At 44.9% G+C, this 24,113-nt stretch overlaps 1 protein-coding gene across 3 annotated transcripts in view; it reads right to left on the bottom strand.

Annotated features, from left to right (window-relative positions):
- TEAD3 (TEA domain transcription factor 3) overlaps positions 1 to 24,113 on the bottom strand; it is a 136,140-nt gene that overhangs the window by 33,379 nt on the left and 78,648 nt on the right. For all 3 annotated transcript variants that reach the window (XM_061632490.1, XM_061632491.1, XM_061632492.1), the window contains exon 2: positions 20,587 to 20,841. In XM_061632490.1, the coding sequence (XP_061488474.1) occupies positions 20,587 to 20,722 (136 nt within the window). In that variant the 5' untranslated portion in view covers positions 20,723 to 20,841. The remainder of the gene's footprint in view (positions 1 to 20,586; positions 20,842 to 24,113) is intronic.

The raw sequence follows: 24,113 nt of genomic DNA, 5'->3' as shown, positions 1-24,113 counted from the left end.
AATCACCCTCAACGCTCTCTTCACTTGACTGGGACAAGATGTCAAAGGGAGCAGCGGGGGGGACGAACCCCACTTCTGAGATGGAAGAAGTGGAACTCTTGAGGACTAAGGTAGCTGATTTGCAGACGGATGTTCAAGCCCTGCTAGCAGCAGTCAAGGCGCTGAAGACGGATAATCAAACCTTGAAGGCCACGATAGACCAGATGCGAACAGCCCCTCCAGCTGCCGTAGTAAAGGTTCCCATTGGATTGCCCCCAAAATACGCGGGACAAAGTGATCAGTTGGCAACCTTCGTGGCTCAATGTGAGTTATATCTGGATGTCAGGCACACGGAATTTCCAGACGAAGGGGCTAAAGTAGCTTTCGTGATTAGCCTCCTGGAGGGAGAAGCTGCAAAATGGGTGACTCCGTATCTCGTGAGAAAGGATACTGTCTTAGGAAGGTACAGAGGATTTATACAGGAGATGAGCGAGATGTTTCAAGACCCGCAAAGGGCTGAAACAGTAGCGCGGCAACTAGGCGCTCTGAAGCAAGCTAAAGGGACTGTTTCCGAGTACACTAACGCTTTTAAAATTCTGTCCCAGGAAACTGGTTACAATGACGCCGCCCTGATGTTTATGTACCGGAGTGGATTAAATGCTGAAATCCTGGATGAGTTGGCCAGGACCTCCCCCCCCCCCGCTGACCTACCAGGGCTCATCCGGCTATGCCTACAGATAGATCACCGGATGGAAGGAAGGCGCCTGGAAAGGAAGCAGGAGGTCCCGAGATACTCAGCCTCGGCATCCCGCAACAAGACCCTTCCCACTGCAGGGATGGCAGGTAATGCAACTGAGGGACAGGGAGGGGCTAGGCCAAGACTGTCGGAAGAAGAAAAGGAAAGACGACGCCGGGAACGTTTATGCTTTTATTGTTCAAAGTCGGGCCATGTGGCCAGAGACTGTGGACTGAAAGGGGGGAAAGCCGAGCCGTCGGGAAACTAGAACACCCAGTCCACGTGCAGGCCGGTGGACTGGGGGCAGCGTTGTATAAAGGCCCCCCAACGATCCAACCTCCCTCAAAGGGGGTGTTGGTCTTGCCTATTCGGATTACAACTTCCAGAGGAGTGGTGTTTAATTCCACTGCCTTAATTGACAGTGGAGCCTCCACAAATTTTATTGATGCAAAGTTAGTCAAGCGTCATGGAATTTCCCGGTGGAAACTGGACGCTCCCCTAGCTGTGGAGACTATCGATGGGAGACCCCTGAAGTCAGGAGGGGTGACACAAGCCATGGAGGAAGTGAAACTTCAAATCCCTGGGCACGAAGAGTTCATTTCGCTATACGTGTCAGATCTCTCGAACTTTGAGGTGATTCTGGGAATGCCCTGGCTAGCAAAGCATGAACCCAAAATAAGTTGGAAGGAGGCGGTGGTGTGGTTCACCTCACAGTATTGCCAGGAGAACTGTCAACCTGAAGGAATCAAGAACACCTTAGCGGGGGCAGTGGAAGAGATCGAGCAAGTGACCCTGCCGCCAAAGTATGAAGAATTCAAAGATGCGTTTGATGAAAAAGAGGCAGAGACTTTACCCCCCCACCGCCCTTACGACTGTGCGATTGACCTAGTGCCAGGAGCCAGCATCCCATCAGGGAGAATCTACTCTCTCACAGAGAATGAGAGGGAGGCCCTGAAGGAATTCCTGGATAAAAACCTGAGGCGAGGATTCATACGCCCGTCACAATCCCCTGCTGGAGCGCCACTATTGTTTGTGAAAAAGAAGGGGGGGGAACTCAGACCCTGTAACAACTATCACACATTGAACCAGATCACCATCCCCAACAGCTACCCGCTGCCCCTGATCTCAGAGTTGCTGGACCGACTGCGCTCTGCAAAAATCTTCACGAAGTTGGATTTGAGAGGAGCGTACAATCTGATCAGAATGAAGGAGGGAGATGAATGGAAAACAGGATTCTTGACCGCTTACGGACAGTATGAATACCTGGTCATGCCGTTCGGGCTTTGTGGAAGTCCAGGAATTTTTCAAAAATTCATGAATGACGTGTTTAGAGACTTGTTGGACACGTATGTAATCTGTTACTTAGATGATATCCTGGTGTTCTCAAAGAACCAGGAAGACCACGACCAGCATGTGAAGACGGTGTTGAAGAGACTGAGAGAAAATCACCTGTATGCTAAATTAGAGAAATGTGGATTTGACCTCAAGTCTCTAGACTTCCTTGGATATCGAATCTCAGCGGAAGGCGTGGAGATGGACCCAGGGAAAGTAAGCTGCATATTGGACTGGGGCCAACCTGTCACCAAAAAGGATGTACAACGATTTTTGGGGTTTGCCAATTATTACAGAAAGTTCATTCCAGGGTTTTCCAAATTAACAGCTCCTCTGACTGACTGTTTAAGGGGGAAGAAGAAGTTTCAATGGACAGAGAACGCCACCGAGGCCTTTGAGGAGCTGAAGAGAAGGTTTGCTACTGAGCCCATTCTGCGCTTTGCTGATCCGAACCGCCCTTTCGTAGTGGAAGCAGATGCTTCAGATTTTGCCATCGGGGGGGGGGTCCTGCTACAATTAGACCAAGAAGGGAAGGAGCTGCACCCCTGTGCGTACTTCTCTCGGAAGTTAAAGCCTGCAGAGAAGAACTACACAGTTTGGGAGAAGGAGCTGCTGGCCATCAAGGACTCTTTTGAAAACTGGAGACAATACCTAGAGGGGACCTCTCATCGAATTGAAGTGCGCTCCGACCACAAGAATCTTGAAAGCCTCCAAACAGCCAGAAAGCTGAACCAGAGACAGATAAGATGGTCCCAGTTCTTCACTAGGTTTAACTTCCAGATTACTTACCATGCCCAAGCCAAAAACCAGAGAGCGGATGCCTTATCCAGACAGCCACAATACAAAGAAAGTGAATCCGAGGACCAGCCTCAGTACGTAATCCCGCCAGAGAAATTAACGTTGGGAGTATGCCAGCCTTCATGGGAAGAGGAACTCAAAAAGGCACAACAAGAAGATGCAGACATGCTAAAATATCAGCAGGAGACGGGACAAGGTCAAGACTCAGAAGTAACCTTTCACTGGAGAAATGGACTGTTATGGTTCAAAACCGCCAGATATGTGCCAGAAGGGGAATTAAGGCTCAGAATCCTACGCCAGTGTCATGATTCCATCACAGCGGGACACTTTGGGATTTACAAGACCATTCAGAACGTGGCCAAGGACTTCTGGTGGCCTAAAATGCGTCGGGATATTGAGAGTTATGTAAAGTCCTGCTCCGTCTGTCTGCGGACAAAAACACAAACAGGGACACCAGCAGGACTGTTACAACCGTTGCCTGTCCCACACGAACCCTGGAAGGACCTCTCCATGGATTTTATAACTGATCTACCCAAGTCCCAAGGAATGACAGCCATCTTAGTAGTGGTGGATCTACTTACCAAAATGGCACACTTTCTTCCTTGTGCAGGGGCCTTAGAGGCTAAAGAAACGGCCAAGTTATTCATAAAAGAAGTCTACCGGCTGCATGGATTGCCAAACAGCGTAGTCTCAGACCGAGGAACTCAGTTCACAGCCAAATTTTGGAGAGCAATGTGGAAACAGTTGCAGACGGAATTAAAACTCTCCTCCGCCCATCACCCCCAGACAGATGGGCAGACGGAACGCTTGAACGCCATTTTGGAAAGATATTTACGAAGTTATGTGTCCTATCAACAGACTGACTGGGTATCATATTTGCATTTTGCAGAGTTCGCCTACAACAATTCTCTGCACTCCAGCACTCAACAAACCCCGTTCTTCGCTAATTATGGATTCCATCCTAAAGTCTTTCCAAGCAGCTCAGAAGGAATGCTGGTACCGGCAGCTGAGAACTTCCTTAAGGAATTGCAAGCGGTGCAACAGACACTGAAACAGCAGTTAAACGAAGCCAAAACGGAGTACAAGCGAGTTGCTGACCTGCACAGGAAGGAGGGCCCCCCCCTTCAACCGGGAGACCAGGTATGGCTGTCCACCCGCTTCCTCCAGATGCCGGGCAAATGTAGAAAATTACAAGACAAGAGGGTGGGTCCTTTCGAAATAGAAACTCAAATCAATCCCGTGGCGTACCGACTGAAGCTGCCTGACACGTTTAAAATACATCCTGTGTTCCATCGATCCCTCTTAACGAAAGCCGCCCCTCCCAGTGAGTTACGGCCGGAGGAACCTCCCGGAGCTCCACTCCTGGTAAATGAGCAGCTTGAGTTTGAAGTTGAGGAGATCTTAGATTCCAGGATCAGATGCCACAAGCTGCAGTACTTGATTCACTGGAAAGGCTATGGGGTGGCTGACAGATCATGGAAAGATGCAGCTGATGTGCATGCTCCAGAATTGGTAAAACTTTTCCATCAACGTTTTCCCCACCGTCCCAAGCCAGACAAGGGGAGGGGGGCACAGCCTGGGAGGGGGGATGGTGTCGGAAGGCAGAGCTGGGGTCCCAATCCCGGGGAGCTGGATCCCGGAGAGTTGGGAGAAGAGTATTCGGATGGATGGCAGAGGGAAGGGGGAGGAACTTCCCCCCTTTGGAGCGAAGACGAAACAGAGGAACTGCCAGTGATAAGGTCGCTTAGCAACGGGGAGCCTGAGCCCTCCCTGGACATTCTCACGCCTCCCCCTCTTTCAGGCTCAGAGCAAGAGGGGAAAGAGGGAGGGCTGCTCACAGCCGAAAAGCGGGGAGGCAGTTTACCATCAGCCCCTCCCCTATCCCCCATCCTGGAATCGGAAACTTCAGAAGAGGAGGGGGTGATGCTTCCCCCCTCACCGCGCACACGCAGACAGCTGAAAAGACAGGAGAGAAGGGGGGAAGGCAGGCAGTACCTGAGGGGCAGTTAAGGAGGAGCGAAAGATTGCGCGCCCGTTTGGCCCCTTCTTAAAGAACAGGCGGGAAGAAGTCCCTTGCTCTGTCAACTTTCTCCCAATGCCGCAGGACCTGTATCCCTGTATTGCTTCATGAGAAAACGCAGTCTTTGTTTGGACATTACCCTAATAAAACACGAATTAACTACAGCCGTTGGTCTGGTTCCTGAGTCACATCCTGGGCCTGACAGGCATCCTGCTTCTCGCACCTGCTCTGAAATGAAGCTCTCTTTGACCTTCCAGAAGCCTTCACTCCTACTAATGGCACCCACCTACCCAAAGGCTGGAAAGCTACGGATGGAATGCCTCATCAAATTCAATCTAGACCAGAAACACCCACAGCTGAACAGCACCACTCGTGAAGTATAAGAGCACCACAAACAATGCTTTAGCTGTCAATTACTAGGCTTTTGGTGCAGAGCATGATATATTCTTAACAAACAACAGGGGTTTGGTTGGATTTTAAAAAAAATATTATTAAAATTTATATCCCGTCCTTCCTCCCAAAATAGCCCAGGGTGAAAAACAACAAGCAATAAAAAAAAGTTGTTTAAAACAATTCTAATACAACTGCAGACTGGGAAAGATCTCCACTTAAAAGGCTTGTTGGAAGAAGAAGGTCTTCAGTAGGCGCCAAAAAGACAAAAGAAATAGCAACCATCTAATATTTAAGGGGAGGGAATTCTAAAGGGCAGATGCCACAATACTAAAGGCCTGACTCCTATGTTGTGTGGAACAGACCTCCTGATGAGATGGTTTCTGTAGGAGCCCCTTACCTGCGGAGTACAGTGATCTTGCAGAAATAATTTCTAAAAACCAGCAGTCAAAATACTGAGCAGGACCAGGCTGCATTCACACAACAGAATAGTCCTTCATGATTTTTCTTGATGGTACACCCTACTTCTGCATTAATTACACACCCTTTATATACCAATACACATTCCTCACACAAAGGGATCTGCTAAGTGGCAACACAGAAGGATATCCCAGAGACATCCTCTCCCATTATTGAAGGCAGAAAGCCTACACCTGTTGTGTGTATACACACACTGGAAAGGGTTGCACTTGCTCATGTGAATACACACTTCCAGAGTGGATTATACACTCCTCTTAGAAGAACAGTACCTACTCCTGCTCCTTCAGTTGAAGTCTGTCCTTAAACCCAGTTCACATCACACTTTTTTTCTTTCATACAAACTTAACTTTCCTTGGGGTTGTGTCTGCAAAGGGAAATATTAACAAATGAACTGGGTATTCTCCAAGAATGCCAACAGCAAAATTTGAGGTGGCACTTCTCCTATATCCATGATCACTAGCACACGAACTACGTATTCCCAAAAGACAGCATGCCCAAGGAAGGTTGAGACTCCTTTAGGGGGTGTATTATGTGCGAATAAGCACTCATGTGTGAACAGGAATTAAAATGCTTTAAGGAGTTGCTGCTTGCAAGAGCAGAAATCTATTCAATCACAGCATATAAATTGAGTATTGCCTCCTACTGCCTATGTTACTTATGTTACTTATCCTTTCTTCCATACTTATAACATGCAAAAGCAACAGGTGCCCCAGTGCTATCCTGACCATAGTATCTATACACTAAGACTTGAGGTGGGTCAGGGTATCTACCACTCAAGAGAGGAAATTTTATTTGAAATGTATTGATATTCTTCTACTCTATGTTGTTAAACTGTGTTTTACTGTAATATGATCTGTATTTTAATATGTTTTTGTATTTTCCTTTTAAATGTATTTAATTGTGATGGCCTATGGCTCTGAATAATAAAGATTTCATTCATTCAACAGGTGACCAAGAATGTGTATCTTGATAGCATATGGACCGGCAGCAGCGGTGTGCTGGTAAATATTTAACAACTGGCTCTCCGGAAAAAAAAATCCAAGCTGGATTTAGAAAGGGAAGAGGCACCAGAGATCATATTGCAAGCATACGCTGGATAATGGAAAGGACCAAGGTATTTCAGAAGAAAATCACCCTGTGCTTTACAGATTACAGCAAAATCTTTGATTGTGTAGATAACAAAAAACTATGGAATGGTTTTAAAAGAAATGGGGGTACCACAGTATCTGACTGTTCTGCTGCACAACCTATACTCTGGACAAGAGGCTAATGTAAGGACAGAATATGGAGAAACCGATTGGTTCCCCATCAGAAAGGGTGAGAGACAGGGGTGTATTTTATCTTCCTATTTGTTTAATCTATATGCAGAACACATCATATGGAAAGCGAGATTGGCCCAAGATGAGGAGGTGTGAAAATTGAGGGAGAAATATCAGTAATTTAAGATATGTAGATGATACCATACTCTTAGCAGAAACCAGTAATGATCTGAAACGAATGCTGATGAAAGTTAAAGAGGAAAGCACAAAAGCAGGACTACAGCTGAACGTCAAAAAGACTAAAGTAATGACAACAGAAGATTTATGTAACTTTACAGTTGACAATGAGGACATTGAACTTGTCAAGGATTATCAATACCTTGGCACAGTCCTTAACCAAAATGGAGACAATAGTCAAGAAATCAGAAGAAGGCTAGGACTGGGGAGGGCAGCTAGGAGAGAACTAGAAAAGGTCCTCAAATGCAAAGATGTATCACTGAACACTAAAGTCAGGATCATTCAGACCATGGTATTCCCAATCTCTATGTGTGGATGTGAAAGTTGGACAGTGAAAAAAGCGGATGAGAAAAATCAACTCCTTTGAAATGTGGTGTTCGAGGAGTGCTTTGTGCATACCATGGACTGCAAAAAAGACAAATAATTGGGTGCTGGAACAAATTAAACCAGAACTGTCCCTAGAAGCTAAAATGATGAAACTGAGGTTATCATACTTTGGACACATAATGAGAAGACATGATTCACTAGAAAAGACCATAATGCTGGGAAAAACAGAAGGGAGAAGAAAAAGAGGAAGACCAAACAAGAGATGGATTGATTCCATAAATGAAGCCACAGACCTGAACTTACCAGATCTGAACAGGGTGGTTTATGACAGATGCTCTTGGAGGTCGCTGATTCATAGGGTCGCCATAAGTCATAGTCGACTTGGAGGCACATAACAACAACAACCTCTTCAAAGTACTGATAAGCCTCTTGTTTTAATTAAAATAATTATAAATTCTTGCTCTTATCACTAATGGGAGTTAATTATCTTGCATATGCCCATGGTAAATTTTCAGATACTTTCAGACCCTCAGCAATTTTCAAGTGGTCTACGTAGAAGAAATGTTTGGGAACCCCTGGTATAAGACATCTGCTTATGACCCTATGCTGCTCTCACCCCTCATTCAGGTGCCTGGGATGCTTGCGTGTGGACATACCTCCTTACAATTATGGAAAGTGATTCTTAATAATAAGTCTCCAGACACAAAGTTACATAGGTATTTATCAGTTGTTTAGTAGAAAATTCAGAAGTGCAGAGTCCCTTCATGATAGTTGCAGCCATGTACACCCTTTTTTGCTCCTGGATTAAGAATGAGATCTTTGTTAATGTATTCTCTCACAACAACAAACATCTCTAGGAGCCAATCAGCATGTAAGTGGAGAGCGTTAGCAACTGAGAAGGGTCTTCTCAGTGGCTGACTCACCTCCTTTCACTCTGATTGGCTCCAATCAGCAGGAAAGGCAAGGAAGCATATTAGAAGACTCTTCTCAGTGACTAACACATTCCCTTTTCATGCTGATTGTAGGATGCTTGGAGACATTGGGACCCTGCTCCCAAAAAGCAGAGGGACTAAGACCCCCGGGGCGACTACACTCCTGGTGCTTATGGACATGACCGTAAAATATTTTGTGACGTGCAAGTTCGATATTATTTGTTAAGTGTGTTTAGGATTACACTGATGGCATTCCCAAATATGTACCTTCACACAGACTTTGGTTTTCCATAACACAAAGTTTGTCCAAGCCTCCACACTTGGGGGGGGGCGGGCGCACTACTTGCACACCCCTTCCATAAGCACATCAAAGTTGGATACGCACCTGAACCAAGACCCAGACAACAGGGCACTCAAAACAAAAAGGTAATTACAGTGGCTAATTAGATCTTGTACAGTGGTTATACTGACTGGGCAGCCACTGTCCTTCATATTTTACAAAATACTTTTTCCTATACAAAGATTAAATTTCTGTATATGAAAAAGTAATATATGAAGTGGTCTCAATAGTGAGAAAAGTAAACAAGTGAATGGTGATCCAAATGTTTTTCATTCGCATGTTATGAAGCTAGCTATCACCTTCCCTACGCATGCAGCGTAGACTGAAAAAACAGCACCCAAGCCACCATTCAATACGTGCACGTGTTCTTTCCAACATGAATCTACAGGTCTCAAAAAGTAATGTGTGACAAAGTCCTCAAACACCTTATAACATGCCTCAAACATGGTCTCTTGTTCTACCAGCATGCCTTCACACCATCACTTTGCCAAAACATAAGGATAGGTAAATTGCTTGTAGGGAGGTTCACAATTATGATTTCCTATCTATTTAATCTAAAAATATTTAAAATACATAAAAACAGCCAGGGAAGATATTGGAGAAATATAAAATAAATACAAATAAAAAGGGGGGGGGAGGTGAAGAGACCTTAAATGTGCTACTCACCATCTCTCAGCCTATCCTCCCCTCAGGATGAAAACAACGGAGAACCATGACCACCCCCAGGAAGAAGGGCACACTCAAAATGTAGAGGAAAAAATCATCTACAACCATAGTGTGAAATCAAATACTTATTGGGACACAGTATGAAGAAATATTTATATAAACATGACTATCAAATATGTTTATGAACTACACAATCTGTAAAGATATTTATAGTGCAATCCAATGCTTGCTTACTCAGAAGCAAGTCCCAATGTATTCAATGGGGCTTACTCAAACTGGGAAGTGTGCAGAGAACTACAGGTTCAAGTGATAAGGAACTTGTTCTTTCAACTTGTCCTTTTAAGTTGAGACCTTATCCCAGTCTGAGTCTGTATTGGAATTGCTTTTTAATATGTTTTTAAGCCTTTTCTTTTTTAAAAAAATATGTTTTTTAAAAGCTTTTTAAAAATATTGTCAAAGATGTTTTAATATATTTTAAACTCTGTTTTTTAATGATCTTTTAAAGTGCTTTTAGTGCTTTTGTTTGCCGCCCTGCGCTCCTACTGGGAGGAAGGGCAGGATATAAATCAAATAATAAATAAATAAACTTCATTCACCCAACCCAAAATTCAGAATCATGCCTCTTTAGGCTGTTTTCCAACTGTTTATTCTTGCTTTATGGTTATTGGATTTTAAAGGGATTTATTTCTTATTGTGAGTTGCCTTAGTTTCCCAACCCTACCTCACAGGGTTCTTGGAAAGACTCCATACACACACACACACTGCAGATGTATAAATACATACAGCCCATGTAATAGTTTATTGTCAAACCAGTTGGTCATTGAAGAAAAATCAGTATTAGTTTTCTGAAGAAGAAGAAGAAGAAGAAGAAGAAGAAGAAATTTTAATTTATGTGTCGCCTATCTGGCCAGTGGCCACTCTAGGCGACGTACATACAATAAATTACAACAAAATAGAATACAAAAATACAGTGTAACAGTATAAATTATGCTAACAAACAATATATGGTAGGCAGTATTTAAATCATAAGGACATTAAACCTCCCCAGAAGTCTCAAAAGCCTGTTGGAAAAGCCAGGTCTTTAAGGCCTTGCGGAACATATTCAGGGAAGAGACGTGCCGAAGATCTTGTGGGAGGGAGTTCCAGAGGGTGGGGGCCGCCACTGAGAAGGCCCTCTCTCTAGTTCCCGCCAATCTAGGTGCTTTGGTTGGCGGGATTGAGAGAAGGCCTTGAGTGGCCGATCTTGTCAGGCGGCATAATTGGTGGCGCTGTAGGCGCTCCTTTAGATAAACTGGGCCGAGACCGTATAGGGATTTATAGGTTAGTACCAACACCTTGAATTGGGCCCGGAAAACAACTGGAAGCCAGTGTAGATCGAACAGCACTGGCGTGATGTGGTCCCGGCGACGACTGTTTGTAAGTAGCCGAGCCGCCGCATGTTGTATAAGTTGTAATTTCCAGACCGTTTTCAAGGGTAACCCCACGTAGAACGCATTACAGTAATCTAATCGAGAGGTGACCAGGGAGCTGATGAACAGGAAGGTAGGGTTGCAGCCTACGTATAAGGTGTAGTTGATACCAAGCTGACCGGCTCACAGCCGAAATCTGAGCCTCCATGGACAGCTTGGAATCAAGCACAACCCCGAGGCTGCGGACCTGGTCCTTCAGGGGTAGACTCACCCCACTGAACTTCAGGTCAACAAATCCCAGCCTTCTCTTGTCCCCCACGAATAGTACCTCAGTCTTGTCGGGGTTCAGTTTCAGCCTATTCCTTCCCATCCATCCACTCACGGACTCCAGGTACTTGGACACGGTCTCCACAGCCAACTCTGGTGAAGATTTAAATGAGAGATAGAGCTGAGTGTCATCCGCATATTGGTGACACTGCAGCCCAAATCTCCTGATGATAGCCCCCAGCGGCTTCATATAGATGTTGAATAGCATGGGAGAGAGGATAGAGCCCTGTGGCACACCACAATTGAGTGGCCAAGGGTCTGAAACCTCCTCCCCCAATGCCACCTGTTGGTATCTGTCAGAGAGAAAGGAACGGAACCACCGTAACACGGTACCTCCTATTCCCAATCCCTCTAGGCGATATAACAGGATACTGTGGTCGACAGTATCAAAAGCCGCTGAGAGATCGAGGAGGACAAGAAAGGTGAATTCTCCCCTATCTAATGCCCTCCTCATATCATCTACCAGAGCGACCAAGGCTGTTTCAGTTCCGTGACCAGTCCTGAAGCCTGATTGGTATGGATCTAAGTAATCCATTTCATCCAAGTGTGTCGACAACTGATTAGCCACCACTCGCTCAATGACCTTGCCCAAGAATGGTAAGTTCGAAATTGCGCAGAAGTTATTGAAAACTTGGGGATCCAAGGAGGGCTTCTTCAAGATGGGCTTTACAATTGCCTCCTTGAGGGCTGATGGCATCACACCCTCTTTCAAGGATGTGTTTACCACCGCCTTAATCCCCTCACCCAACTTCTCTCTGCAGCTCATAATGAGCCACGATGGGCAAGGATCAGTTAGACAGGTGGTAGGCTTTACAGTCGAGAGCACCTTGTCCACATCCTCAGAAGAGAGAGGCTGAAAATGATCCAAACAAACCGGCGTGCAACTGGCCAACTCTGGTTCATCTACTGTGTCCACGGCGCACGGGATCGAGCTCCGTAAGCGTTCGATTTTATCGGCAAAGTGCTTAGCCAAGATGTCACAGGAGGCTTTTGACTGTTCCAAGGGTTCCTGAGCAACTGGACCGACCAGGCTTCGGACCACTTGGAATAACCTCCTGGGACAGCACTCTGCAGACGCAATAGAGGCAGTAAAGAAAGTTTTCTTCTCTGCCTTTATTGCCACTTGGTAGGCAGTTACTGCTGCTCTAACTTGTGTCCGGACACCTTCGGAGCGGGATTTCCGCCACCGGCGTTCTAGTCGTCTCACCTCCTGTCTCAGAGTACGCAGCCGTGGTGTATACCATGGAGCTAACTGAGTTCTGTTCAGGGGGAGAGGACGTTTCGGAGCCACCCGGTCTAACGCCCCGGTGATCCTTTCATTCCACTCCATCACCAGGGTTTCGACCGGGCGACCTTCAGCAGGTTCCAATTCCCCTAGCGCAGTCAGGAATCCATCAGGATCCATCAGGCGCCTGGGGCAGACCATTCTAATAGGTCCATCACCCCTGCAGAGGGGGTGTGGCATCGAAAAGTCCATCTTTACCAGGTGGTGATCTGACCATGACACAGGGGTGGAAAGAACCACTCCCAACTTCAGAGCACTTCTCTCCTCTCCCAGGACAAACACAAGGTCGAGAGCATGACCGGCTACATGGGTGGGCCCAGTATTACTAAGGTGCAGTTCCCAGGAAGCCATGGTTTCCAGGAAATCCCGAGGGGCTCCAGTGAGAGTGGTCTCGGCATGCACGTTGAAGTCACCCAGTACTAACAATTCTGGGGACAACGCCCGTACAGCCGAGACCACCTCCAGCACCTCGGCCAGGGAGTCTGCTGTGCAGCGGGGTGGGCGGTACACAAGCAGGATCCCTAAACTGCCCTTCGGGCCCAACCTCCAGTACATGCAATCAACAAACTTGGTCCTATGGAGAGGAGGTCTGGCAAAAACTAAGGACTCCCGGTAGATGACTGCCACACCCACTCCCCACCTTCCCACCCTCGGCTGCTGTGCGCAACGGAAACCAGGTGGACACATGGCCTCAAGAATGGGAGCAGAGGCCTCATCCAACCAAGTCTCCGTAATACATGCCAGGTCTGCATGCTCATCCAGGATTATGTCGTGAATAAGTGAAGTTTTTTGTACCACAGACCTGGCATTACACAACAGCAGACGAAGGTCGGTAGGAACCTTGCGTCCCCCAGTTATCGTCTGGTTTTGGGCAGACCCGGAACAGGGGATGGGTATAATGCATCTACCCCCCGTTTCCCTATGCTGGCCTGGTCTGCCAACAGCACCTTTCCAGCGCCTGCCGCCCAATCTTTCAATAACTTGGCCCCTCACCTCCCCTGTCACGTCCCCTCCTGACTTGCACATAGCTTTATCTCTGCCCGCCAGTCCAACAGGCCACCCAGCCTAAAGCAAAGTGGACCATAAACCCACCCCCATAACCCTTAGTGATAAATAATAAAATACAATTAAAATCAATGTAATTAGAATAAAAACTGTAACACCTGCCTACTTGCTTTAAAATAGGACTGGAGAGGAACAGAAAGAGTTAGAACACAAACACAATTCTTTTTTACATTCACTCAAAAGTCCCATTAATTTACAGCACATTCATAACCATGTCTACTCAAAAGTAAGTCCTACTGAATTCAATGGGATTTACTCAGGGCATATGGGATTAGCATGCTTTTCCCCCCACAAAAGCAAGTATTGGGAAGGTTTTGAAAACACTACCCAGGATCTGACTCCTGCACACAAGAGGGAAAAAACCTGAAATGTATATACTTACCCAATTTATGAGATTTTCAGATAAATGGGGGGGGCACACCACCATTTTCTGGCATCGCAATGAGGTTTTCTAGACACTGCCCAGGTCAACCAAACTGGCTTCACACTGATTGGCTGCAACCCTGAACGGGCGGGGTTAGACTGAGCTACGAAGTGCTATACAGGACAGATTTGTTTTTTAAAAAAAGATTTAACAGTTGGGGGGGTGGCTGACGTTTTTATGTATATCTCGAGAACTGGACCACCTAGAAACTTAATTTTTTTAAAAATTAAAGCTGAGAATCCGAGCCACCTAAGGGGCTAAACGGGCGCCAGGTGGCATGCAAAGAAGCCGGGTAAAACCCGGCTAACTGGGCAATATGGCAACCCTAACTACAACTCCCATCAGCCCCAGCCAGCATGGCCACTGGATTGGGCTGACGGGAGTTGCAGTTCAAACAAGTAACTTTTCTAAGCTCTGCCCAGAAGCCCATGCTTCTGGCACATGTCTTTCGTCCACCAATCAGGAGCAGAAGACTTCCCCTGCTCCCTCTGTTAACAAACGGCTCGCAAAATTCTCGAAACTTTAACAATTGGCTCTCGCGAGCCCGTATGAGCTGGCTCCAGCACACCACTGCCCGGCAGGCACATGAGTATGACATGCATCTGGTAAACTGCCAGAGCTAAATGCCCATCTTCAGCCATTTTACGGTTGCTTCTTAAAATGTAAGTAGCAGTGCACAACACTGTAAGAATCAGGACTAAGATTTTGCAATAAGGCAACATTTCCTTTTTTAAAAAACAGTCCAGAGCATTTTAAATTCAATTCACTGATATAAAGAAGGCACAAAAAACAAAGGAAACAAAAAAGAAAGCATGTAGCTCCATTTTCACTTCCGACACCCAAAATTATTTGTAAGGTAAACTGTCTCTGTTTCTGTCAGATTTTGTCAGATACCAGTAGACCAGCTTCAGTTCAGAGATCATTATGTGCAGCAAGTGATGCACACATAAAATGAAGCTTAGAAAAAAGTCCTGCAAGGATGGAACTCCCACAAGCCTCTCTCCAGTTAGTGCCCTGGGCATATGGTGCTATCACTATTGCTACTTACAGTTCACACAAGGTGGCTACAAATAGCATTGTAAAGTCTACCGGGCACAAGAGAAAAGTCATAACATCCAAGGACATAGCAGATCCATAGCAGAGCATATATATATATATATATATTTATATTTATATATAAATAAAAATTAGGGATGAGGACAAGTGGGCAACATAGATCCAATGGTCCCAGGTCCAGCCTCTCCTACCAAGGCAGGTCTTGAAGCACTGGACTGTTGGAATTCAGCCAATTAAAACAGAGGCTTCCCTCTCTCACTTCACTTAAAAAGGTAAGTGCAAATTGCCTCTCCTCTTTCCTTCCGATCAGACTCTGGGAGGGAGGCCAACTAAAAAAACCCTCTGCTCTAGTCTATTCTTATTGCAAATGCAGTCCAGTAGAAGGGATTGCTAGAATGAAGAAAAGTAGAGGTGGGGCAAAGTGCACAACAAGGTAAAAAAAATCACAACAGGCCTCTAAACTGAAAAGCAGCTGAATTAAAAAGGCAGAAACAGAACAGGGCAGCTGTTTCTTTAAGCAACTGCCAGATGTCTCCAAGTGGCTGGAAAAACCAGTTTGTACACTTGGGCTTGATGAACAAAGGCCAAGCTCCCCAGCGGCACTCCAGCTATTCCTGGAGAAATCTAAAAAATGTGCCTCTTCAGAAACCTTCCACCTCTGCCTGTGTCAGAGAGGGCATTGGGAATGCAAAAAAGGGGGAGGTAACTAAGGTGCAATGTGCCATCTTCCTGCTCCTGGTAAGAAGCCATGTGGAGCAATTTTGCTTTGTTACATTACGGCAGGAGCATAGGTATTCTAGCTAGATCAGAAACATAAGTAAAATGGATGAAAACAGGGGTTACCAATATGGCATCCGTAAACACACATGCGGCCACAGGGTCTCCTCTCCCAGCTTAAAATTAGGCTTGAAAGCAACATTCTATTGTGGCCAATATAATAGGTTGTGGAATGCACTTAGTTGTGGGGCATGTATGTAGTGGCAACAACTGTTTCTCCAGTTTGCAAGTGTGCCCACAGGCCCCAAAAAGTTTGCAATTCCTGGGCTAAAAGAATTACTCAGGCCAGGGTTCAACACCAGGGCCTGTTTTCAGACCCAGAGCTCAGTCCTAGAACATGTGAAGTAATAAAAAAGAGTGCCTCTGAACATAAGAAGTTCTCTCAGAATGGGTAACCACAAACCATTTACCCACACTTAGGACGGGAGCAGGCTTCCCCGGATATTGATTCCTCCAGCACTTCCATTTTTAATATTTAACTATTGGGACTACTAAAGCCTACAACGTAACTTGTGCCTTGCAAAGGGGAGGTGAGGAAGACATCCTTAACCAGTTCTAGCCAATCATTTTCAGCATCCGTACACAATGTTCAACATGTAGAGCAGTTTTCCCAGCTATGTGGGAACGGCTTATCCAGTGCAACTTGGACAATATTTAAACTATGTGACCCTATCCATGTGCATCTTTGCTCATAGAACTGGCAATTCTCTCTCCTTCTATGGTGCAAATCTTGTGGAAAAGAGTCGTGGTTAGGATCATGTAAATGATCTCCCAGACTTACAGGAATTGCACACAGATTAAACACCTACTGCACCGTTGGGAGATTGCCCAAAGGAAATCAAAGCTGCTCCCTTCCCCTCATGCAAATTAAAAACTGAGGGCAGGCTAGTGCCATAAAATGAAGAGAATGGCACTATTACACTTGGGGAGACTCAAACTTCGGGGGGAAAATGGCAATTTTGCACTTAAAGCAACAGGCAATGTTCCCTTCCCTGACTAATTTGCCATGGTCATTAATCGAGTGTCAACAGGACAATCCATTCCCATGGAGATACTTCTTGAGGTCACAAACATAGAATTATGACATCACAAAGGAGCTCTAACAGGAGCTGATGAGTAGGAAGCAGAAACAAATGTCTGTTTACTACATTTCACACTGCAGCAACAGGATACAGTTCAGGTGAAACTGTACCTAAACCATACCACCACCACCAAAACCAGGGCAACTGGTGTAGGGGGAGACTTGAGCCCTATTTGGATATTCATTCTCCTTGCATGTAAGCAATGCACAAGGAGAAGCAGGGGCACATGGCCAAATTCCACCCCCTTCAGCATGTCATCTCTACACAGTTCAGAGATCCCCACAAGTTTGAGGGCAAAGAAGCAAGGAGCTTCTTCTCCTCATGGAAGCGCCCCACACAACTTAGATCCCTGCACAATCACGAACAGAGACTCCCCACTTCAGACCTTTACCCTCAAACCTCTGAACTAATGCAGATGACACACTGGAGGGGGTGGAGCTTGACAGGCCACCCCTGCTTCTTCTCATGCATTTGCCTATGTGAAGAGAGTGAATACTGCACTAGGGCTCAACTCATTCAGGACTGTTTAAATAAGCTATTTGTGATGCCATCCTGGATTTTTCACATTCAAACCATGTGGGTTTTTTCCCCATTATTTTCCCCTCCTCCCTTTCTTTTTATACCTTTCTGAGGGCAGAAGGCTGCCTTCCCCTTCTTTTCTTCTGAAACCTTTTCTTAGATGTGATGGACTGACAGTTCTGAAAAGTAACAATCCCAATTATAAAAGGACCCAAACTGCCCTTTCTTCAGCACCTCACCTTGCAGAAATGTATCCAAAACAATCCAAGTTCTACAGCCCTTTCATGAGCTCTCTCCTGCATGGTGTTACGGGCTTTTTGTTGTTATCTTTCACATTAGCCCAATGCTACCATTTCACAGTAGCAATTGATACAACATCATATCTTCTCCTCCTTTCCCCAACAGTTGAAGGTTAATGAATCTACACTGAGTGGTGGATCCAACAATATGCCAGGGGCCAACCTGAGAAATGTCTTATCCATGCGACTAACCTACTCATCTCAGTAACGTAACACTGGAGCTTTGATTTTGTGCAAGTTTATCGATCCCATGCAACACTGCTTACACAAATAGAGCACTTCTATTTTGGAGATAATGGCTCAAGATGGATATTGGGTTATTGTTACAGCCAATTATATCAAAGCTCGGCAATTAAAACCTACAATAGAGTGTCTATACAAGCCCCAAAATAGAAAAGGAATTTCAATGAATTAATATCCCACAGTGAGTCATCTTTAACACAGAGGTGGGGAATCTGTGGCCCTCCAGATGTTGTTGGACCAACTGCCATCAGCCCCAGCCAGCATGACCAATAGTCAGGGATGATGGGAGGTGTAGTCCAATATGTGTAGGTCACAGGTTCCCTGCGCATGAGGTATCTATAAGTCTTTATGATATAGTTTATTGCTATAAGCCCCTTTGGAAGGGGTTTGCCCAGAAAAGTGATCTAGAAATATTTTTATATAAAAAGAGTATTCTAGAGGGTGAGCTACGGGTACAAATTTGTAATGTTACCAACTTAATTAGGACACATTTAATAAACAAATAAGAGAATGTGAAGAAGGGAGAGCATATTTCACTGGAAACAATGACTTTCAGTGCAATTCTACACATGCCTACTCAGAAGTAAGAGGGTATACAATTGAAGACTTAGCTTCTCTGTCTCAGGTCATAGCATTATAATGAGAAGCATGAAAATCACAGGTACAGGCCACGCTATGGCATACAATCAAACCCAGGTACAAGGATGGTGATAATGAGCTAGCCTTAAAAAGAGAATAAAATATTTTGTTTGTGACCTGTATAAGACGCCAGATACACCACTTTTCACGCCCAATGGCAGGCAAGTGAGAAACTCAAGCAGACAAAAGTCAATCTCTCTTTGACAGGAATGAACTTACCAAACTAGTCAGTCAAGCCAGGCAGAGAAAAGAGTGGGAGGAAAAGGAGAGGCGAGGCATAAGGGAGTGGGAGGGATATACAGACTGAGGGAAGTACAAAGGAAATATGAGTCAACAATCTCGGGAAGAAGAGTTCAACATTACCCTAGAGTTCTTTATTCACTCTAAGATAGCCACCCGCACAAACACTTCATCTCTGCTCAGGATGGTCTTTGCGCAGTCCATCTTTTTTACTACCAATCCCTGTGATCAGGGAGATAAAACACAGCAAGGGCCAAGCCAGTAATGCAGAACGGAAAGCAACAGACTGAGGTGCCAGGAGCAAAATGCAGTTTTAGCCTCCAAGGCCTGTGTGTCAGAGGTACATATTTTAAACTTCAAAATGTTTATAAGAAGCAAATTCCTACTCCCCAACCTGGATCTCATTAGCCAGCAGTTGGAGAGATTTGGTATGTACCAACATACAAGCATGGTAGTAAGATGGCTGCTGCACCAGAACACTTCAGACTGAAATAACAACCAACAACAAGAACCAACAACATCCTAAATCAAATCCTCACATACAGGAAGGACATTATCATATATATATCAGCCTTCTGCAAACTGGTGCCCTCCAGATGTTTTGGACTACAACATCCTTAAGTCCCAGCCAGGAGCATTATGAGGACAAGCCAGAACTAGTCTCAATCACATGTGCTCCCCACTTCCCTCTCCTCCTCCATTACAGCCACAAAAACTAGATTAGAAGCTTCTACTTCTGCTTTTCCAGTTTAGATCTGGGGGGGGCAACCTGGTACCCTCCAGTTGTTGCACTCCCAAGTCCCATCAACTTCAGCCACCAAGGCCAGTGGTTAGGGATGATGGGGGGGTTTGGTCCAAAAAAACATTTGGAGGGCACTACACTGGCAACGCTGGTTTCGAGTGTCACCTGAATTTTATTTATTTATTTATTACATTTATACCCCGCCTTTCTTTCCGTGCCAGAAACCCAAGGTGGCTTACATTTGGTTCCCAGGCAGTCTCCCATCCAGGCACTGGCCAGACCTGACCGTGCTTAGCTTCAGCAGGGTGCTGGCTTCATGCGCCTTCAGACCATAGCCTGGTCTCAATGTATAGTATCCTCAATGTGGTTAAACAAGCCATAGATAAGATGAATCTCCACTTGTATGGGTTCAGATAACATGGCAAGCTGTGGTTAATCTAAAACATGCCGGAGAAAGTGGGAGTGCACAAGGACAAGTCTCCCAGAGGCTCATTCTAGAAACATTATGGTTCAATGAGTATTACTAAACTATGGTTTAGTATTATGTCCAAAGCAGCCCATTCATCAACATCAATGCATACTGTAAACTGTTCCAGACCTGAATAAATCTAATCACCTCCCTTCCCCATTACACTTTAACAGATATTTGAAACAGTGTGGTGCAGTGGTTACAGTGTTAGACCAGGACTGAAGAAACTCAGATGAAAATCCCCCCCCAGTCAGGAATATCACTGAGTGACCCTGGGCTGCTCTCTCTCTTTCTCTCTCAACCCTAACCTACCTTACAAAGTCGTTATAAGGAAAAAAGGGGAGGAGAGAAGATGTACATCACCTTGAGTGCCTTGAAGGACAGGTGAGATAAGTGTGAATAAATAAATATCCCATGCTATGGCCATCTGAATATGCAATGTGTTACCATAGGGTCTTACACAGAACATGGTTTAAGCCACATGAACAAACAAGCATGACCTGGTCTCACTCACCATACATTTTGCCCTCATCCGAGAGAATAATCTTCCGCCGGCCACAGGGCGGGTATATTGCCAACGCCTCCTGGAAGCTCTGTTCAATGTCTGGACTCCACACTCCTTCGGCATCATTGTCCAGACTCTTGTCCATCCCTTCCTGTCCATCTTCTCGCCCCTCCCCGGGGCTGCCGCTGGCGTTCCAGCTGTTGGACGCTATTGTGATGGCTGCTCTGGGCTCCGACCCTGAGCCCCAAATGGCAACTCGTCAACCTAAGGGCAAGCAAAGGTTATTGATTAATCAACCTAGTCTCCTGACTCCTTCCTCCCCATTCTTAATTCTAGACTACATAACCTCACACTTTTAAGTCAAAAGCAAATGGAAAACCACGAAGAGACGGCTTAATTGTGGAGAATCATGAACGAGTGGTGCGAATATGATATGCATTTTGTACGGAAAGAATAAAAAAGCAGAGTGAGAGGTGCAGAAAAAGTCTCCTGGAGTCATTCACCATACCCAAGTACTTTTAACTAAAATGCAAATTATCAGATGCACAGAGAATGCTCCAATGGAGGCAATTTCATAGATATGTTCCTCCCTCCCAGGCCCTATTCATAATCTCGTTCAGATTAACGAAGATCACCTTTTTGATTGTACACTCTAAGGATTAAGCTCAGACAGAAAGGCCTGTCCAAAACTGGAACCTTTTCTTTCTCTTTTTTTTTTTTTTGCGGGGGGGCGGGGCTCGATCATCTTTCAAAAACATGTAAAAATGCACATCAATGTAGAAGCTGGTAACTACCAAGGAACCTTGAGAATATGAGGGTTTTGAAAGCAATTTCTTGCAGAGAAAGCCTGAAGCGCTTAAGCAAGCCAATTAATGCCTAGAAACTGGTTCATCAGAGAGGGGTAAGCTTTTCAATTACTGAGGAGTGTTACTTCTCAACGCAGCACAAGTCCTAATGTCTGTCCATAAAGCCTCAAATCTCTCTCACGCTCACTCTCTCTCACTCTCTCTGTTCAAATGCCATTACCCTGCCTTGCTACGGATACACAGGCATATCCTCAGGCTCTGTGTGCTACTTCACTGCTCCTCTCCACTGCCCTCAAGCCATACATATGTCAACGCATGGACAGGAAAATCTCATAGTTATTTGAATGCATGATCTTCCTTACTCTGATTATTGAACTGAACTGACTAGATTGAACTGCCAGAAAAGGTACACAGAAATTAAGGTCTTTCAGAACTTTAATTCTTACCATCAAACCCTCCCTCCCTCCTGCAACCACCACTAATACACAATGGCTGTGTTTGGACATGGTTTATAGTGACAAGGATTAATCTAGGCTAGTTTAGGACTCACAGGCTCTCCTTGCATTGGATGTCGACGTGAGGAGACTGGAAGCTTTTGCTTCTATTTTATATTAAGTGGAGTTTGGCAATTATGTCTCAAACCTAAATTGTGGTTAATCTTAACCATTGATTTTGCAACAAGCAGATTAATAATCTATGGTTTGAAGTTGTCTTGTTTCAAGCAAACCACAGTTAAGAGTAATCACAGTTTGACAGATTTGGACAGATTAGCAAGCTTCAATTAATAAAACATGGAAGCGGAAGTTTCCAAATTCCTCCTAATGGCTGAAGGACGAAGGACCACGCAAGCTTTCAGGTACAATAAACCATGGGCTCATTTCTATCACAATAAACCATGAGTTTATGATGATAATATCGAAATAGATAATATCCTTGGGGGAAACCATGATATCTGAACATGTTTGTAGCAATGATGTAGGGTGGAAAAGTTTTCCATCACTGTAACTTTCAGCAGAAAATTTGCCATTTTTAGAAATGTGGCAGCGAAGGAAGGATGTTGGCACTGCCAGGTTCCCCCCCTTGGGCACAGCCACAGTGCTGCCCGGGAACTCTGCTGCCACCCATCATAGCAGCTGATACTCTGGGGAAAAGGGTAGCAGAAGGAAACATGCACTTTGTTTCCTTCCGCCCTGCCCTGCCAGTACAGCCAGCCTCCTCCCCTCCAAGCAGCTCCTGAAGGGCAGTTGAATGCGGCGGTTCCTCTTCCACCGGCTCCATTCCTGCCGGCCTCCTCTGAGTGGGATTGCTCTGTAATCCTATACACATCTGCTCAGAAATGTCCCACTGAGTTCATTGGGGCTCACTTCCAAGTAAAGGGATGTTAGATTGCACTTTATTTATTTTATTTATTTAATTTAATTTATATACCGCCCTAAGCCCAAGGGCTCTCTTTGTTGATTCCCCCCCTTAATCAGGCAGTCACACTGAAATATTTAGTGATTAGAAGATGTTTGAGATATTTGTACACCATGCTACATTAACATGGCTTTTTTAAAAAAACGTATTGTTTACTAACTAGAAGTCAAACATTCTAAAACAACTCTCAATCAATTTAGGGTAGTGAAAATTTTAATCCATGTTCATGAACAATGTGTTGCACCCACGGTGGCTTTGCAATAGCAGAAAGCACTTCTGCTTGTACAAGGGAAGACACCTGGTTTGTGCTGCTTCTCCCAATCCACTGAAGTCTCTTGTGCCCTCCCCAGCTGCTTCCTAGGGTTGGGAGACACTCTAGACCAGCCTTTCCCAACCAGTGTGCCTCCAGATGTTGTTGGACCACAACTCCCATCAGCCTCAGCCAGCATTGCCAATGGTCAGGAAAGATGGTTGGGAAAGGCTGCTCTAGACTGATGTGGGATATTGTGCAGAGGTCTGCAGTAGATGTGGGGGATTGGTGAAAATCAGGTGCCCTGATATATGGAGGTGCTTCCTACTAGTACAAAGCTACTATTGGATACAACCCAAGGAAAATTTATTTATTAATAAAATTTACAAACATCTTGATTGTAATAAAACCTCAATGCGGTTTACAAAAAATGTATACATATAATTCACTTATACATTCAAGGATTTTAAGCTGGTTTCAAAAGTGTGGAACATTATACACATTCAATAGCTGTTGAATCCATTGTTATGAATCTTACAAGTTCACCACTAATACAAAAATCTAGTAAGTCAAACATAGCATACAAATTCCAACCATGTTCAAATGGAATAGTGTTATTACAATATCTTTTAGATTCCGAGAGACTGTTATTTAGACAAATCTCACAAACTAGTATTTTGCCTGTAAGATAGTATCATAATTTCCAAGCTCTTGACAATATAAGGGATTTGTTCTTGTAATGTTTCTGTATGAGGGTAAAGGGCCACTGCCCTCATTTTAGAGATTGGAAGCAAGAAGCCTGGAAGCAGGGGGGAATTTGCATGTGAAAATCACCACATATGCTTTTTAATGGAGGGAATTCGTACATTCAGTTGAGAGTGATCAAGTAATATACATCAAATCAAGTAATTGAGAGATCAAGTAATATCCATGTGAACTCACTCACAGAATCACTATGGTGTTACCAGCTATTTTCTGATGCTATTCCTAATAGATTGTGAAGCAGTGAACTCACCCTTGTCATAGAGTGGGCTAGGCAGAAATAGTTATTTTGATCACTCCCG

The sequence above is a fragment of the Rhineura floridana genome, chromosome 6 (genome assembly GCF_030035675.1).
Source record: "Rhineura floridana isolate rRhiFlo1 chromosome 6, rRhiFlo1.hap2, whole genome shotgun sequence".
Lineage (NCBI taxonomy): Eukaryota > Metazoa > Chordata > Lepidosauria > Squamata > Rhineuridae > Rhineura > Rhineura floridana.
The sequence above is the reverse complement of the archived record's forward strand: the minus strand, read 5'-3'. Positions and strand labels throughout refer to the sequence as shown.